Below are 17,226 nucleotides of genomic sequence, written 5' to 3'. Positions count from 1 at the left end.
TTTCATATTCAAACCGTATTTATTTCCGGATTTCATTTGTACCCATGGCACATGAGGAAACATAACCATAATATCAAAACAATATAAAAAGACATTTGTAAAGACTTTACAAAGTATAGGTGTGGAATGTCTTTTTTCCCCCCATAACGGCCTTCTAAGGCACAGTCATTATCATTCCCTTAGCAATGTGAGATCAATATTCAAGCATTCTTAAATAATGAGCAGTTTTGCCACTCAAAGTGGCTCTGTTAGTTTAATGCATACCTGAAATCTAATTAAGCACCAGTTTAAATCTTTAATCAGTCAGTTTTGTGTATGGTATTAATGTCTTCCTTTTGGCTTTTTTTCTCTGAAGTCTTAATGCACTGTAATAGAGTGTATAATGGAACAAGGTTTATGATAATGTCTGTGCCTTCTCAAAAACTACAACAAAAGTGTTAGGTGACCTTTCCAGTGACTTTTCCAGATCAGACCACTGCACGAGTCCAGTGAACGCAGACCTGCCATTCTTTAGGGATTTGTCAGGATCAAGAGGGAAAAGTGGTTTAATTTTCCATAAATACTGTGTTGAACCTGCAACAACATACCTGACGTCGGTATCATCACGCCCACAGCTGCACGGCACACAAATTACAGATGACTTCACTTTTGAGTTGCAGAAAACATTTCCATTTTTAATATCTATTTCTTTTTTCCCCCCACCCATTTACAATTCCAGACACATCCCTAATTTTGAGATGTATGGTACCAATCCAGTTCTCTTGGTTTTTCCTCTTTTTTTTTTTTTTTAAACATTAAAATTATTTCTAATGGCACAGATAGTGAGGCAGTACAAGCACTGCCATACTTCTAATACAAACAAAACAAAACAAAAAAAACAGTGTAGCTCATCGCCGTTTCAGTGGTCCAAGAGCTTCCTTCATAACTCTGTCAAGTGTATGGAACGGAAAAAAAAACAGAAACTCAACATTCATACATTTACCTGTAAATATTGCCTTTGTCCTCGGATCATGAGGGTAGGTACTTATGACTGGCAATACAGTGGGAGGCATTACATCATCAATAGCTCACAGTCACAAGGTTTTCTTTAACATATTTCGCTATGTGTTAATATTAAGTGTGTGAGGCTCATACAGGACTGTGCAAAGACAAGGATGAGGGATCACGCTACAATCTGGTACATCAAAATCCTGTGGCTTGACATGTGGCACCCGCATAGTCGATCTTCCAGAGAGTGGACCGATTTTGAGTGCCAGTCAAATATTAGGGCAGATTACGAGATGACATGAGATGTGCTTTAACACAAATTTGGATGCCAGTTAAGTCCCAGAAGTCCCAGATGTCACCACGTGACATTGCGGTAATGTTGTGGCACACAAACGCTGGAGTATTTAGACAGAATCGAGTATATGTGACTAAAGTAAGCCCCTTCACCTTTAGGTTTCTCTCCGCTATTGGCCCGTGTGGCTCACTCATATTCAAAAACCTTATTCAAAATGCTTAACAGAAAGGGAAAAAAGCTGGAAAGAAAAAGCCACAGTGGTTACTTAAGTGCTTTTAGTACTCCCACACAGTGGAGCCATCCAGATCATCGGCATTGGCCTTCAGAACACCTGCGTGATCGCCCTTGAGATATTTCCCCTCGGTTGACTTGATGGCCACTTTGTTGTAGTCGCAAAACTCCAGGAAGAAGTCCACCGGGGTGTCGCTACTGCTGATCACGTTCGATTCACTGCCCACCATCCAGTACTTCCCTGTGGAGTCTGAGAAGAGATTCAATGGGTCAAGAAAAGTCTTAAAAGGATAAATAAAAGCCTAAATTGATTCTGTTCATCATATAACGCGATCGAGTCTCTTCATAAAATATGGACTAAACCGCTCATTTCAAATTGATTAGTTTTACGATCTCTTAATGAACATTTTAATGCGTTAAAATGGTAGTAGCGTAGCTGTCAATGGAGGGACAGAAAGCTCTCAGATTTCATCAAAAAGATCTTCATTTGTGTTCCAAAGATGAACGAAAGGCGAAAAACATGAAGGAGAATAATTAATGACTTTTCATATTTGGGTGAATTAACATTTTAAATACCTTCAACAAGATAAAGTCAAAATTAAGACATTATTAAAGTGCAAACAAACCTTGTAAGCTGTAGGCTCCATCTCTAAACTCCAACCCAAAGACATCATATGAGGAGCGATTGGAGTCTAGAGTGCCCGTCACCTTCCTGCAGCCAATGAATCCATGCTCCCCTCTCAGCACAATGAGGGGTCTATTGATGAGCTTCATCAGGAACTCCTCTGTCTCACCTGTTAAAGCGATTTCTCAGAATTAAGACTCACAAAAAGAGTCAAGCGGTAAAATGTTTGTGCTATTGATGTGGTCCATTTAACATGGCCACCAATTAAGTTAAGTGGCAGTCCATCAACATACAGTCTACTAAATCACTGCAGAGTTGCCAAACAAAAGGTTGAAACAGCGGAAATAGTGTACACCACCACCCCACCTGCTGAGTCAATAGTGGCAGCCAGCTGTCCATTCTTTTTGGCAGCCACATATTTTCCATTGGTGGCACGCAGGGTTATCTTCTTCCCACGCCACTCAATGTCAAAATAGCAGTTAGCAGACCTGGGTGAAGAGATTACATATGAAAATATGAAATATAAATCTGGAAATGATACTCCACATTCATACATTGTCATGATTATCAAACCCCTAAAACAGAAAAACAAACAATACAATAAAAGACCTACAAAAAAGTTGTTGCATGAGGATAGATTTACTGCACCACAGAATTTGTTTGTGAAGGAATAATAATCTAGAGTGCTCTTATATTACATTAACAGAATTAAATAAGTCATTGTTTCTTTGCATTTTAATGGAATGCCAGCTTCCAAAACGGTAGCAAGATTTGTCAGGGAAAAATATAACAAAATATAATTTAAACGAAGAACGAACAAATGAACGAAAACAAACAAACAAACTTATTTCACATGAATGCATTAAATTAATCAAAAAAAGTGACAAATCTTGTGTGACATTATAATTATGTCTTTCATATTATAAATACATTTTGTTCTATTGAACTTTCTATTCAAACTATCCTGAGAAAAAAAAAAAAAAAAAAAAAAAAAAATTCATCATGGTTTCCACAAAAATATTCAGCACAACTGTTTTCAACATTGATAATAATGAGAAATGTTTCTTGAGCAGCAATATTAGAATGATTTCTGAATAATCATGTGACACTGAAGTCTGCAGTAATGATGCTGAAAATTCAGCTTTACCATCACAGGAATAGATTACATTTGAGCATATAATAAAATTTAAAGCTGCTTTAATTGAAATATTTCACAATATTGCAATTTTTGCTGTATTTTTGATTGAATAATGCAGCCTCGGTGAACATAAAACACTTTCAGAAACATTAAAAAATATCTTACCAACCCCTAATTTTTAATTGCTGTACATGTCTAAAACTATGTTTTCAAAAGGGTCTATAAATATTAATTTATCATCATTTTAATTTACAGCCATTTCTGATGTTGAAGAAGATTTTAGCTGATTTTCTGTCTAATATTTGTTAATGATTGACCCACAACACACAAGATGCTGACATTAAAAAGTAGGAACCACCAGTACACACAAATTTCCCCTCCATCTAGTATGATTTTTTTTTTTTTTAAAGCACTAAGCTCATAATGATCCCCTTTATTATGGTATATTTCTGTGATTCACACTCACTTAGTAGAGGCAGTGCACTGGAGGCCACCGTTGGCTGTGAGGGTCCAGTATTTGCCAGTGCAGGTCCTGAAGGCACACTTCTTCGTGTCCTTACTGATTTCCATCTGGAAGGTCTCCTGGTCACCTTCTTCATCCTGGTTGGCGGAGAGGTCCATGCCTGACAAACACAAAAACACAGCATACTGTAAACCCCATGATAAAACCACCAAACCCCTGACCCTCATCAGTATGAGCCCACAATGCATCTTTGATCTGGATCAGGCACGCTGAGTGAGTAGAGACAGAGTTAACGTCAGTTTAGGGATGCTGATCTTTGAGATTACTTGACTAAAGAGTGTTGAATGCCAGGGACTATCACTCTGGCAATTGCTTTTGCCTCCTCTCTCTCTTTCTCTCTCTCATACACACACAAAGAGAGAGAGAGAGTTAATCTCCTTAGGAATTTTTGGACTGTCATATATGCCAGGATGCTTAGTGGGAGGCTTCAGGACAACAATAGTCAATGCATCCGGTTTGTAGTTTGGATCCATGAAGCTTGGTGAAAGACCAGACCACCAGTCCTCTGCTGCAGGAAATCTAATTAAACTCCATTGTATGCATGTAGACACACATTCATCAGATAAAGCTTGTATTTATGGTCTAAACCTCTTTAGAGAGGAAAATATAATGTCAGTTCTTTGGAAGGGAAATATTAAAGATACATTAAGGAAAACATCCATAAACTGACATGTAAGAGCTATAATTTTATTAACCTCTACTCTAAGAATAAATCTGCCAAAAAAAGGTTGGTTGGAGAAATCAAGAAACTTTTAAAACACTGTGGTTTATTCTTCAAACATACATGGTCATACACGTCACCTATATTTTTAATCTGATTGCTTTCATGTTCCCATTTCACCAAGCTCCTAATACATCTACATGAAATTGCGTATTACCGCCGCCGTGGCCTGGCCTCTCTAGAAGGCGGATTGAGTTTCCCCAGAAATATGCGTGCCTGAATGAGCAAGGAAAATAAATGACCAAGATGAGAAACACATGGCTGCAAATGGAAGATCTGCACAGGAGAATGACTAAGACACCCGGAGACTTGCTCTAAATCAGTCTCGGGCAAGACAAGGGGGTGGGAAATTCCCTCAATCATTCTAGGGAGGTATGTATCCTCAACCGGCATTTAAATGGTTTGGGAGGATCTTTCAAGCCACCAGTAGACACACCCCCAACCCCCATCGCTCAATTCATCCACACGACAACTGGAGGGATTCTATTCCCCAGTGAAAAGCCTTTAACCTTGGCAGCCAAATATTCTAGGGACATACATTTTAGGTTTATTTCACAGTTACAGTAAACTGCCAAACACTCAAATGGGCTCATCGGTCAAGCAGCTGCCATCATATAGCAGCACGGACAAACAATTCTCAAACGAGTACAAAATATAACGCAAGACACTGTTGGGAAATCATTATGGAATGACAGACATCCGATGTCCTCGCCACAAAGGAAGGAAGAGCAGGCAAGCGAGCAGGGAGACTCCTAATCTTTTAAGACAGATGCATTTAAGCGAGAGTGTTTTTTGTGCATAAACTTGTGCATAGCGAGGCTCTTTTGTTCTGCGTGCTGGGCTGCCGAAAGACTCTCAGCAGCTGGGCTGCATGGTGAGCTGGGGCCCAGAGCATGCTGTCTTTGTTCTCCTTCTACCCTCAGCACACGCCTGAAATCTCGACCCCCTCACTATTTTTCTGAGGAAGGGCTCAAAGGAACATGCCACAAACATTGAACCTTGGGATTGTATCCCTGAAGGCAAATATTTGATTTAGGACAGCATGAATAGAGAGGATTCGTGGGGTCTCAGTGTAGCAAGAAGCAAATCAAAATTAAGTCCAGATTGCTGTAAGCAATTGGAATGAACCGCTTTTAAGATAAAAGTCTTGTGCTACGACAAGGCTAAATGAATCACAGACATAACAGGCAAATTTTAAGAAACAAAGGCCATATAGAAGAGCCAATCCGGACCTGCAGAGACCACGTGCTTCCTGGCACAGGCCCAACACACTGGCACTGTCCTGCCTCATCCAGCATTACTGGTAAACCAGCGCTGAGATTGCCAAACAAATCCCAGACATCCTCTCTTAATGATGCCATTCATGTCAGTTTTTTTTTTTTTTTCAATTTAGCAGTTATTAAAACATAACAGGACATCTCATTTCATTTTCAGCAGTAATAGGGTTGTGGAGCTGTTATGGCGACACTGAAAATCGCAATATTTCACCAGTCCAGTGTATAGCACTACATAATTTGATCCGTTATTTCAGTCTGGCAGTCTCAGGTCAATTCCTCTGGGTGTTTACAGTAATGATTGCCTTCACTCTCAACTTAATTACAGTATGTTAGCCTCTCCAAAATACAGAGTTATACAATTTACAGAAGAATGATTGTGCAAAACTGCAGACAAGGGCTTAAGTATTGATTTCATTCTCAGCTAACAGATTTCTATTGTGACAATAACCAGAGTACTGTAACCCACAGGGAGTCATCAGACAGAAAAATGGAAGCAAAATGGAACCTCACTTGAATGCACAACCAGATTAAACCTTAAAATGACGTTTTCGGGAAACTAACTGCAGCAAAGTGAAGCATATAGATTTTTTTTCCCTTTTTTTTTTGCAGACTTTTTCCCGCATTTGCACTGATCCACCCCTGGGCTCTGCCCATATCCACACAGGAACCACAAGAGAGAGAAAAGAGATGAATATCTATAATTAGGAATGAGCTAGATAATTATGGAGGATTTATAGGAACTTAACCCTGACTGATGATGCCCACATAAATGGTCCCTCTAGCATAGATGAACACAAATAAAGCAGCATCATTTACCTTGCCTGGTGGACACATTCCTGTCGTTGCCAGCGGTGAGGACCACTTGAGGGTGGCTCTGCTCCAGAACAAAAAGCTCGTCTTTGCCAACCTTCGAACTCTTGCCGGACTTCATGGTTCCACTGGGGCCAGAGGGAGCCAGGTACTTCCCAGTGCAGTCTCTGAAGGCAACCTTCCCGGACCTGAACTCCAGCGTGTATCCCGTGGTCTTGTCGGGCTTCTGGGACAGGCTTCCGTCGTTCTTCAGGAAGCGGTTGTCGGAGGTCTGTAAGTGGTACCTCTGGTCCTGGAAGACCAAGGTGATGAGGGAATCAACGCCCCAGGGAACATCTCGGTCAATGGCGATCTCGTTCTGCTCGGAGCTCAGGTGCGCGTATCTTTTCCTGGTGACGCTGAAGATGTTGACCTGCGGGTGCATGGCAATGTGCACGCTCCATTTCTCTGCGATGGAGATGGTCTGGGCGAAGCAGGTAATTCTGTCTTCGGTGCCGCCCAGGTAGCGCTTGTGAGGCTCAGACTGCAGTGACCAGCGCCCATCATCATGTGCAGTGATTATGAACCGACAATCCTCGCTCGGGGTCTCGCTGTCACCCGTGACGTTGCCGTCTTTGTCAGCTGCGATGTACCTCCCCAGATGGCTCTTCAGGTAGAACATGTTTGAGTCATCGCCGTCCTGCTCCAAGGTCCAGATCTGTTTCTTCTTCATGCTGATGGCTGATGCATTGATCTTGAAGCCGAACGTTTCAGCCGTGAGGTACTTGTTCCCACAATTGATCAATCCGAACTGGATTTTAAGCATGTCGCTGGTTCCGTTTGCGGTCATGTTTGCAGCTGTTGGAGATCCTGGAATGGGTTCTGCTGGTGCACTGTGGATGATGTTGATGGGTCTCTTTGTTTAAAGGAGCGAGCGTGCGCGCGCCTCTCTCTTTGCAGCCTCACAGCGCGAGCGCACAGACACAGCTGTGGCTTTTATACACATGAGTGATGTCACGCGCGCCGTCCCGCCTCCATCCAGCACACTCACACATCCTAAATTAAGTTGGGAAATACAGAATTGGACAATATGATCACTAGTGAAGGCGTTTAATATACTACTACTTTTCGAAATAAAACAGGAGTGCGTAAAATAGCATCCTCGCGCATTGAGGTCGAACTCTCGCGCGCACTTAAAAGGATAGTTCATTTAAAAATGAAAATTCTAAAAATGTACTCACCTTCATTTCCTTCTGAACCTGTTAACTGGATAAAATATATGTTTTAAATATCTTCTTTTGTGTTCTACAGACAAAAGAAAGACATGTTTGCAAAGACAAGTAAATGATGGGGCATGTAAAAAGTGTATTTTTTAACATGGCAAATCACATAACAGATCTTGGTATAGGATTTGCATTAACCATGCATTTACATAGTGTTCATGCTCCATGATATCTCTCAGCATTTGTTTTCCTGCAGGAGGAATGCCACTTCACTGGCCAGTGAGAGGATGAGGAAACACAATGCTGTGTTTATTCTGCACAAAGATATATTCATAGGCTGCACATGTTGGTCAGTGGGTTCAGGAAGGTCTAGTCAAATAAACAGCAGCTTCATCCAAATACCACTGGCACCGTTTCAACAGCAGCACACAGGCATGAGAAAATGATGCAGGACAAACATTCCACAGTGTGTCTGTCTTTGTAGTTTCTATGATTCTTTCATGTGATTCGTCATCAATCACATATTCCTAAAAAAATCGCTTGAGATGTCTTCATTGGCATACAGGAATTATGCAAAATGCATTAGTGTAAATACACAAGCGCATTATAGCTTGTTTGAAAAATCATCCACATAGGGGTGAATTCAGGGTGATTGAGATGACTTGGAAAAAGTCTCCCAATAAACCTGAATTCACCCTATTTCAATAAAACTATTTTGACATAAAAGCCAAATTCTATTAGATTATTTAATAAAATAAATGAGAATTTGTGTATTGTAACTAGATCAGACAATGAGTCACCTGTTTTATTTGCATGTCAGATATACTGTTAAATAGTGAATAAAGGAGAATTTCCAAAACAGCATTCATTTTGTATATTTTTTTCAGCTTTGGAGCAGTTCAAACTATATCTGAAAAGTAAAGTAGTGGATTCTGGTGTGTATAAATATGGAGATTTAAAGAAAAAGGTGAATGTGTGAGTAAGAGAGATCACATTTACAGATTTAGGTGGGTAAATAAAATACTATGATAGGGCAGATATGTTACCTTTTTTGTGCTTATTGTTATACTGTGTATAAAAACAATTACTTTCATAAAGACAGAGAGAGCAAGAAAGAGAGATGAAATCTACATCTTCCAGTCAACTGAAATTTAGCTTCCAATGCTTATCTGGGGTGACTGACGAGCCGAGAATGGCCGTCTACTTCTCACAATGTAAAAGGAAGTGCCCATTTAGCAAAGCCATCTCCTTTTTGATCCTCACACATAATGGCGGACAGTTATGGCATTTGTCTAGGGACATTATTTTACCTTTTACCTTAAAAGTTATTATTACATTATTTTATCTTTTACCTAAAGAGATTAAGTGCAAATCACTTCATGTCTACCACACAGAAAGTCACCTTAATCCTTCCGAAAGTTAAAGCTGTTGGGTTCGGAATGGGTGGGAATCTATCTGCCTTTCTAAGAGAAAGCTATCTTTGTTAACAGTGTGAAGCCAGAGCAGTTGCCATGGAGACGATGCTTCAATCTGCTGTGCTAAAATAAACCAAGGTCTGCAACGTTAGCACAATGAAAGCTGATCACAGCAAAGCAGTGGCATACTGACATCTTACCAGAAATGGTTCTTGCACCAACACACTGTGTTTTAAATGGGGGTTCATGTCATAAAGCATGCATGTCCTGTAATTTACATTTAAAGGATTAGTTCTGTTCTGAATTAAAATTTCCTGATAATTTACTCACCCCCATGTCATCCAAGACGTTTATGTCTTTCTTTCTTCAGTCGAAAAGAAATGAAGGTTTGTGAGGAAAACATTCCAGGATTATTCTCCTTATAGTGGACTTCAACGTCTACCAATGGGTTGAAGGTCCAAATTGCAGTTTCATTGCAGCTTCAAAGGGCTCTACATGATCCCAGACGAGGAATAAGGGTCTTATCAAGCGAAATGATTGTCCATTTTCTAAATAAAATTTTTTTTTATATACATTTAACCACAAATGCTCATCTTGCACTGTTCTGTGATGAGCCACGCATTATGTAATCACGTTGGAAAGATCACGGTAGGGTGAAAAACTCTCATTTTCTCTTCCAACATCAAAATCATCTGACATCGTTATTTGACCTTTTTTTGTGAAGGCCGTTTAGCTTAATCTTTGCATGTTTGCTTTGTAGACACTGGATCGGTACTTTCGCCTACGTCATGTGTGACCTTTCCAACGTGATTACATCATGTGTGGCACATCGCAGAGCTAGTGCAAGATGAGCATTTGTGGTTAAAAAGTATATAATTTAAAAATTTTTTTAGAAAATGACCAATCGTTTTGCTAGATAAGACCCTTATTCCTCGTCTGGGATCGTGTAGAACACTTTGAAGCTGCATTTAAACTGTAATTTGGACCTTCAACCCGTTGTACCCAGATGAAGTCCACTGTATGGAGAAAAATCCTGGAATGTTTTCCTCAAAAACCGTAATTTTTTTTTGACTGAAGAAAGAAAGACATGAACATCTTGGATGACATTTGGGTATCAGGAAATGTGAATTTTGAAGTGAACGAATCCTTTAAGGAGGAAATTTTAAACCTTAATAAAAGCCTCAACAAGCACACTGAGAAAAACAAACATATTAAGTAAGCACAGCTGAAAGCACTGACTGTGGCCCTGCTGTGCATAATGTTCTGTCTGATCCAAACAGAGTCTTTTGTTTGCAGAGAGCGGCAAAGCGGGGTGGGCACGACTGCTGATGTGAGGCTGACTTTGCAGATGTCTGAAGCCACGCGGCATGGCAACAGCACACAAACTCTTGTGTGGCTGAACGCTCAGTCACATTCAACCCACTCTCTCTCCAAACAGCAGATGTGCCCATGGAAATCTTTGGAAACATTTTGCATTGCCTCTGTCTCACTTAAAGAAGACGAGGAAGAGGTGCGGTGCCCGGCATTTTGATGCCATGCTGCAGTACTGCGTCAGTATGCGACCTGCATGGCAGCCCTCTGAGCAGATGCAGACTCCTCCAGCGCCCACATCCTTGACACTCACACCCCTCTGGAGCCCAGCCAATCAGACAGAGCTACTGACAGCCTCGTGTAGCCCCTCCCTCTAAGTGAAACCATCAGAGCCGAGAGTCTGCATTACAGAGCTTCTTTGTGTTCACCATGATGAGTAATTTCTAATTTCAGCAGCACATTTACCTAACGGGCACTAGAGCATTCATGAGTTGACAAAGTAAGCAAAACAGTTGTTACTGTGCGCTTCTGTCTTTGCGTGTGCTCTTCGACTTCCACAATAATAGTTACAATAAACACCACCTATGCAAACGAACTCATATGTTGTCCAAATGTTCCTTTACAGCAAAGCATGAAACATTAGTCAAACATGTTCAGATGATTTACTGTGGTGCTGAAAAATGTCTGGACACGTTTGGATTAAGGTGTAGCTTATGACGAAATTTTTAAACTAGTCATAATTAATTATGAACTAACATTTCTTTTTCCTACAGGCCTAAAAAGTTAACTTTGAAAATAGAGAAATAGTCACTAGGACTGTGTGTTGTAACAGGATAAAAGTTTGCTGTGCTGGCTAGAAAGCATCCATTCAGATATAAAAGGTCTATAAGTTTTGACCTATTGAGTAATCAGTGAACAATCACCCCTATAATTTTTGATGATTCTGTGATTCAGTTGCTCTAAACTAAATTTACTCTGCCAGTAAGTGTGGCAGAGGAAGTTGTTTTTTTGCCCAAATTAAGAAGGATTTAATTTATGGTAAACAAATATACTTTGATGTTAATTTTTCTGTTGAAACTTGTATGTCATATATAAATATATTTGTAATTATGATACAGTTTAAAATATATTAACTGTAAATATAATATCATATAACACTACAGTTAAAATTAATCAATTAACAACATTATTATAAAGGGCACATTTTAAAAAAACAGTGTACTTAAGTGAACAGTCATTAACGTACACTCTTTTTAAATACACTTACGTGACCTTTATTTCATTAATGTTACATTTTCTGCAAGTACATTTTTGTAAAAATATACTTTTAAGATTTAAATTACAATTCAAGTGCACATTAAGTGCACTTTTTCACAAACACACTTTTCAAGCAAGTTTTTAAATGATAAAATATTTGCTATATTTCAGATGTACTGTTCAAAATTAGGACAAAACTGTATTTAAACATCTTTTGTGGTCAAACATTGTGGAATATATGCCCTTATAGTTAATGTGTTGAGCTTGTGGTAGATTTTCCCCTACGCACCTGACTTAAGTTTACCTGGTCTCCCTGACACCTCCAAGAATTATTATCCTCAGGTGAATTCCACTCTTCCTGCAAAGGTTGACGCCTAAGTGTAACTACTCTGACAGCATATGATGCCTAAGAGTTATTAGTTACCTGACCGCAATCAGAACCACACCTAAGAGTCTCACTCTGAGTCAGACAATGTCTCGTCCCCTACGACACTAAACCTGGGAAATAGATTTCAAGTATCTAAGTTGCAGCGTTCCACAATAACCAGAGACCCCAGTTGTTGTCCTTGAATGCTTTAATCAAGGCCGTGAGAGTTCTCATCAATCTCAGAGAATCTCAAAAGAATACAGCAGGTTTTATAGGATTTCAGGTACATCACACAGTCAGTATAACATGATCATCAGTCTTAATATGATTGGTTCAGATTTGGGAAAAACACTCTAAATTTAACAGGTTTTTGCATTTAATATACATTTAAACTATAATACATTTTCATTGCAATTAACATACAGTTAAGTGTCTGACAACATTACATTAAGTTTGCACTTATGTATATTTCTTTAAAGTATATTATTTCCATATTTGTTAAAGGGATAGTTCACCCCAAAATGAAAATTTGATGTTTATCTGCTTACCCCCAGGGCATCCAAGATGTAGGTGACTTTGTTTCTTCAGTAGAACACAAATGATGATTTTTAACTCCAACCGCTGCCGTCTGTCAGTCGTATAATGCATGTCAATGGGAACAAAATCTATGAGAGTCAAAAAAAAAACATGCACAGACAAATCCAAATGAAACCCTGCGGCTCGTGACGACACATTGATGTCCTAAGACACGAAACGATCTGTTTGTGCGAGAATCAAAATGGTACTTACTTGCGCTTATCCGGATTGCTCAAACCGACTTAAAACTAAAAGATTATGTCCCCTGATGATTTTACATACCCAGGAGAGGATCACACACAACTTAAACCATCAGCTGTGCCTATGGTTTTTCCACATCCAACTGAGGTATGTAAACAAGATCTTTGTATGTGTCCATTTTATTTGTAAAGCTGCCCTTATGAAAAGTAACAAAATAAAATGTTTTTAAAAAGTTTTGATGTAATAAAACCATGTTTTTAGTGGTTTACTTCCATTTGTATAACAACTTATGCACAGCTTGTGTATTAGAGGTAAAAAATGATATAAATACTGTTCGGTTTCTCACACAAACCGATCGTTTCGTGTCTTAGGACATCAATGTGTCGTCACGAGCCGCAGGGTTTAATTTGGATTTGTCTGTGCATGTTTTTTTTTACTCTCATAGATTGTGTTCCCATTGACTTGCATTATACAACTGACAGACGGCAACAGTTGGAGTTAAAAATCATCATTTGTGTTCTACTGAAGAAACATCTTGGATGCCCTGGGGGTAAGCAGATAAACATCAAATTTTCATTTTTGAGTGAACTATCCCTTTAAAAGTATGCTGAAGTGTATTTCTTTTTCACAAGGGTTTATATAAAGTAAATGCCACTTGGTTTGATATTTTGCAATCCCATTCATACATTTTTAAATTGTGCCTAAAAACGTCCAAATATGTATGGGATCACTGTATATCCCTCTGTTGACATATCGCCAGTCACTAATCAGACACAAAATTGAGCACAATCATTGAATGGTGTCTTGAAACATGACACGTACTGTGAATCTTTGTTGCACGTCAGCCACAAGCTCAATAGCCCTTATTTTTGGACACCAAACCACAGTGGAAGAATCCAAGAGGATGTTAAGGGATGTTTCCTGCATGGGCGTGAGTCTCTGCCACATTTCCTCTTAGCTCTGGTTAGGTGACATAGCGAGGCAAATCAGACAGAAACACATCAGAAGGTCACTGACCCAAATGCAGTGCTTAAGAGCACTTTTCCTCTCAGCTCTTGCACCTCCTGGTCTCCTCCTCTCAGCTGACTGAACACTGACTGTCCTGTTTCCCACAGATCTGAGCCCTTCTCTGTGGAAACTTTGCACTGACTCACTGACCTACATACAGTACAGTGAGATGCTCTTTGTGGGATAGGCATTGAAAGCAGTTGGCTCACACCTATACAGCATGATGATCTGGCACAGGCAAATTGGTTGCATCAAGATGGTACTAGTTGTGCTTTTATAATTTGTACTAAACCTAAATGTTTTCATGTTTCTATAGAAATATATTCACCATTGAGTGCAAAAGGTTTTATTAGAGGGCCAGATTTGTACTATGCACAAATTAATAACAAGGAAGACCTCATAATACAGGAAATGACCCTGAACTGCTACAGGAAAATAAACGAATATTGCTTTTTTATTCTTATGAGACCTGACTGATATATGTAAGGGATATTCAACCAAAGTTTATCCCCACTGAAAGAGAGCTGTATGAAATGAGGGTTGGACATGAAATATTCATTTGAGTTATAATTATTTTTTTATGTGAGAAAACAGAGCGCAAAGTTATATAAGAGACATGAAACTGGTACAGCTGTGTAGGTAATCATTTGCTTTGGACAGCAGTCCATCAATTATGCAGTTAGTGGCCATTTTACAAAAACATTTTAAAGCAAAATTTAGCGATTTATATTAATATGTTTCTACCCTAATTAAACTGCCTGTTGAAAAGTTTAAAATTACTATCTTTTATATGAAAATGGGTGTTTTTGAATAAATCTCATCTGAAGTACCACAACCACTATGTTATGATGACTATTCCACATGCTGGAGACTGTGGAATGACATTGTTTTGGGCACAGGAAAAAGCAGAGGGAGTCCAGGGATGGGGTGAGGGGAGCAGGAAGAGAGAACAAGGGCATACTTCACTTCAATTTCATTATATGCATCATCTTTATTGTCCAGGAACATAAACAAGTTATCACAATGTCAGAGTTGCTCTTTGTCATATTGTGATCACTGGCGGTCAAGCTCAGATGCAATTTTGATTGGTGTATTTTTTACATTACACTACTGTTCAAAAAAATTTGGGTTCAAAAAGATTTTTTTATTTATATTTTTTTTAAATAAAGAAATAAATTTAAACTTTCATTCAGCAAGGATGCATTAAATTGATCAAAAGTGACAGTAAAAAAGAATTTTACTTCAGATAAATGCAGTTCTTTTGAACTTCCTATTCATCAAACAATCCTGAAAAATTGTATAACTGTTCCCACAAAAATATTAAGCAACTGTTTTCAACACTGATAAGAAGAAATGTTTCTAGAGCAGTAAATCATCATATTGTAATGATTTCTGAAGGATCATGTGACACTGAAGACTGGAGTAATGATGCTGAAAATTCAGCTTTGACATCACAGGAATAAATTACAATTTAAATTAAAATATATTCAAACAGAAAACTGTTGTTTTATACTGTAATAACGTTTAACAATTTTACTGTTTCTAGTGTATTTCTGATCAAACACATGCAGCCTTAGTGAGCATAGAGACTTTTTCAAGAGCATTTAAAAATGTTACCAGCCTCAAACTCTTAGTCATCATTAGTGTATGTTTGGTTGGGATTTGAATCCACTTCTGGATCTCCTTGCACGCTGAAGGACAGCAGTATGACTAAATAAACACATCATGATTGCTTTGACTATGTTTTATCTTGCCTAGAGAAACAAGTGAGCCAAGGCTACTACTGGAGTCCTGACAAAAACAGCAGCATGACACCCCTAATTATATGTATCAGCTTTATTTAATCAAATGCACCAAGTCACAAACAATCCAGTCAAAAACAATGCCACCTAATCCGAATGCTATTCAAAAGTGAAGAATGGTGCTGATTTGTTTAGTTCTGAGGAACAGCACTATTACTGTTACCCAACTGCAGCGCTTTCATCACGACCTCCACTGCTCAACAAAAGGCCATGCTCGAAACCACTGGGGAGCTCTCCACCCCTCCAGCGGCTGGGGTGAAAGGTCACAGGCTTGTTTTTGTGGAGGCCCAAGTCTGCTAGAGCGCTTGCCTCCTCTTTCCCTCCCGCCATTGTCATGCCAGCAGGAAAACGGTTGCTCTGCCTGAGCCAAAAGCAGCAAAGCCGGCAGAAAAAAAAGCAAGCTTCTCCAAAGCGAGAGGCGGGGAGTGAGTGTCCTGTTTAATTCATCACTCCAGCAGCAGTGGGTTAGCCCCTCCACCCAGACTGCAGCGGCGCAGTACTCTGAAGTGCTGAATAACTGACGGGGCTGCCCTACATCTGCAGCAGGGGCTCCTGGGCTCAGAGTATGGCGTGAGTGCGTCTGAGCCCGTCAGCGCTGAGACAGCAGGCAGCAGAGAGCGCCATGAGAGCGCTAGAGATTACCCTCCGAGCAGGAAGATATAGGTCAGTCAGACCCTGAGACAGGGCAGCAAGGGAGGAGGGAAGGCGGTCGTACTGCAGAGATGTGGAGAGAGTGAGGGGAGGGGGGACTGCAGTGTGCGCCACTGACCGCATGAACCAGTAAATGCGCGAGCCGGTCGGAAGGTGGTGTGGTAGATTCTCCCCTACGCTCCTGACTTAAGTTTACCAAGGGAGTCTCCTAGTCGACACCCGAGCATATACTGACGACACTTTTAGGCTGAATCCCAAATGGCACCCTAAACCCTCACGGTCTTCCTCTGAGTCCGCACTTTTGTGACGTAATGCCACTTTGATAAAGTCCTCTGTGTAGGGTTAGCAAACTTGCGGGCTCAGCTGAAGAGCGCATCGAGGGCGCATAGCGACCTTAAAGGGGGCACTTGTGAGCACCCTTCTGAAACCTAAAATGATGAATGGGACACCCTACGGTCTCATGGACTTAACGGTCTCGGCAGCCATTGCAAGTCCACACAGAAAGTGCACAGAAGTGTGCCATTTGAGATTCAGCCTTATACTCTATCTCTGTGTCAACAAGTCGACAACTGGCCTCGAGTCGGTCAACGTCTTGACCCTTTTGACACTCCAGCTGTTGTCCTTGAATGCTTTAATCAAATGACGGCCAGGAGAGTTCTCACAAAGACTATAGAATAACACAAGATGCATCACTTGTATTGTTTTGAATGGGAGAAAGTGCAACGTGCAATATGGCAGAAAAAGTCCCGCCTTATAAATATGAGCCAATTGCTAATTAGTAAAGTCATCGCATCACTGCAGCGGCCGTTAGAAGCTTTGGCTCCTATAG

The 17,226-nt window shown here is 40.0% G+C and overlaps 1 protein-coding gene across 1 annotated transcript; it reads right to left on the bottom strand.

Moving 5' to 3' along the window:
- fscn1a (fascin actin-bundling protein 1a) lies at positions 1–7,897 on the bottom strand. Its single transcript, XM_048192424.1, has 6 exons — positions 7,828–7,897; positions 6,614–7,642; positions 3,743–3,899; positions 2,505–2,626; positions 2,140–2,307; positions 1–1,763 (listed from the first exon to the last, which is right to left on the bottom strand). The coding sequence occupies exons 2-6, from the start codon at positions 7,434–7,436 to the stop codon at positions 1,558–1,560; spliced, it is 1,476 nt and encodes a 491-aa protein (XP_048048381.1). The 5' UTR covers positions 7,437–7,642; positions 7,828–7,897; the 3' UTR covers positions 1–1,557.
- Between the last annotated feature and the right edge of the window lie 9,329 nt (positions 7,898–17,226).

This window comes from Megalobrama amblycephala, linkage group LG1 (genome assembly GCF_018812025.1).
Source record: "Megalobrama amblycephala isolate DHTTF-2021 linkage group LG1, ASM1881202v1, whole genome shotgun sequence".
In the NCBI taxonomy this organism is placed as follows: Eukaryota; Metazoa; Chordata; class Actinopteri; order Cypriniformes; family Xenocyprididae; genus Megalobrama; species Megalobrama amblycephala.
Note: the sequence above shows the minus strand (reverse complement) of the source record. Positions and strands in the feature narration are given on the sequence as shown.

What these genes read in the sequence shown, in the direction of transcription:
- fscn1a (XM_048192424.1), bottom strand. Translation starts at nt 7,436, where the DNA reads ATGACCGCAAACGGAACCAGCGACATGCTTAAAATCCAGTTCGGATTG. An exon ending in TGCCACTATTGACTCAGCAG is followed by an intron (nt 2,308 to 2,504) that starts GTGGGGTGGTGG and finishes TCGCTTTAACAG; the next exon opens with GTGAGACAGAGGAGTTCCTG. An exon ending in TGGAGCCTACAGCTTACAAG is followed by an intron (nt 1,764 to 2,139) that starts GTTTGTTTGCAC and finishes ATCTCTTCTCAG; the next exon opens with ACTCCACAGGGAAGTACTGG.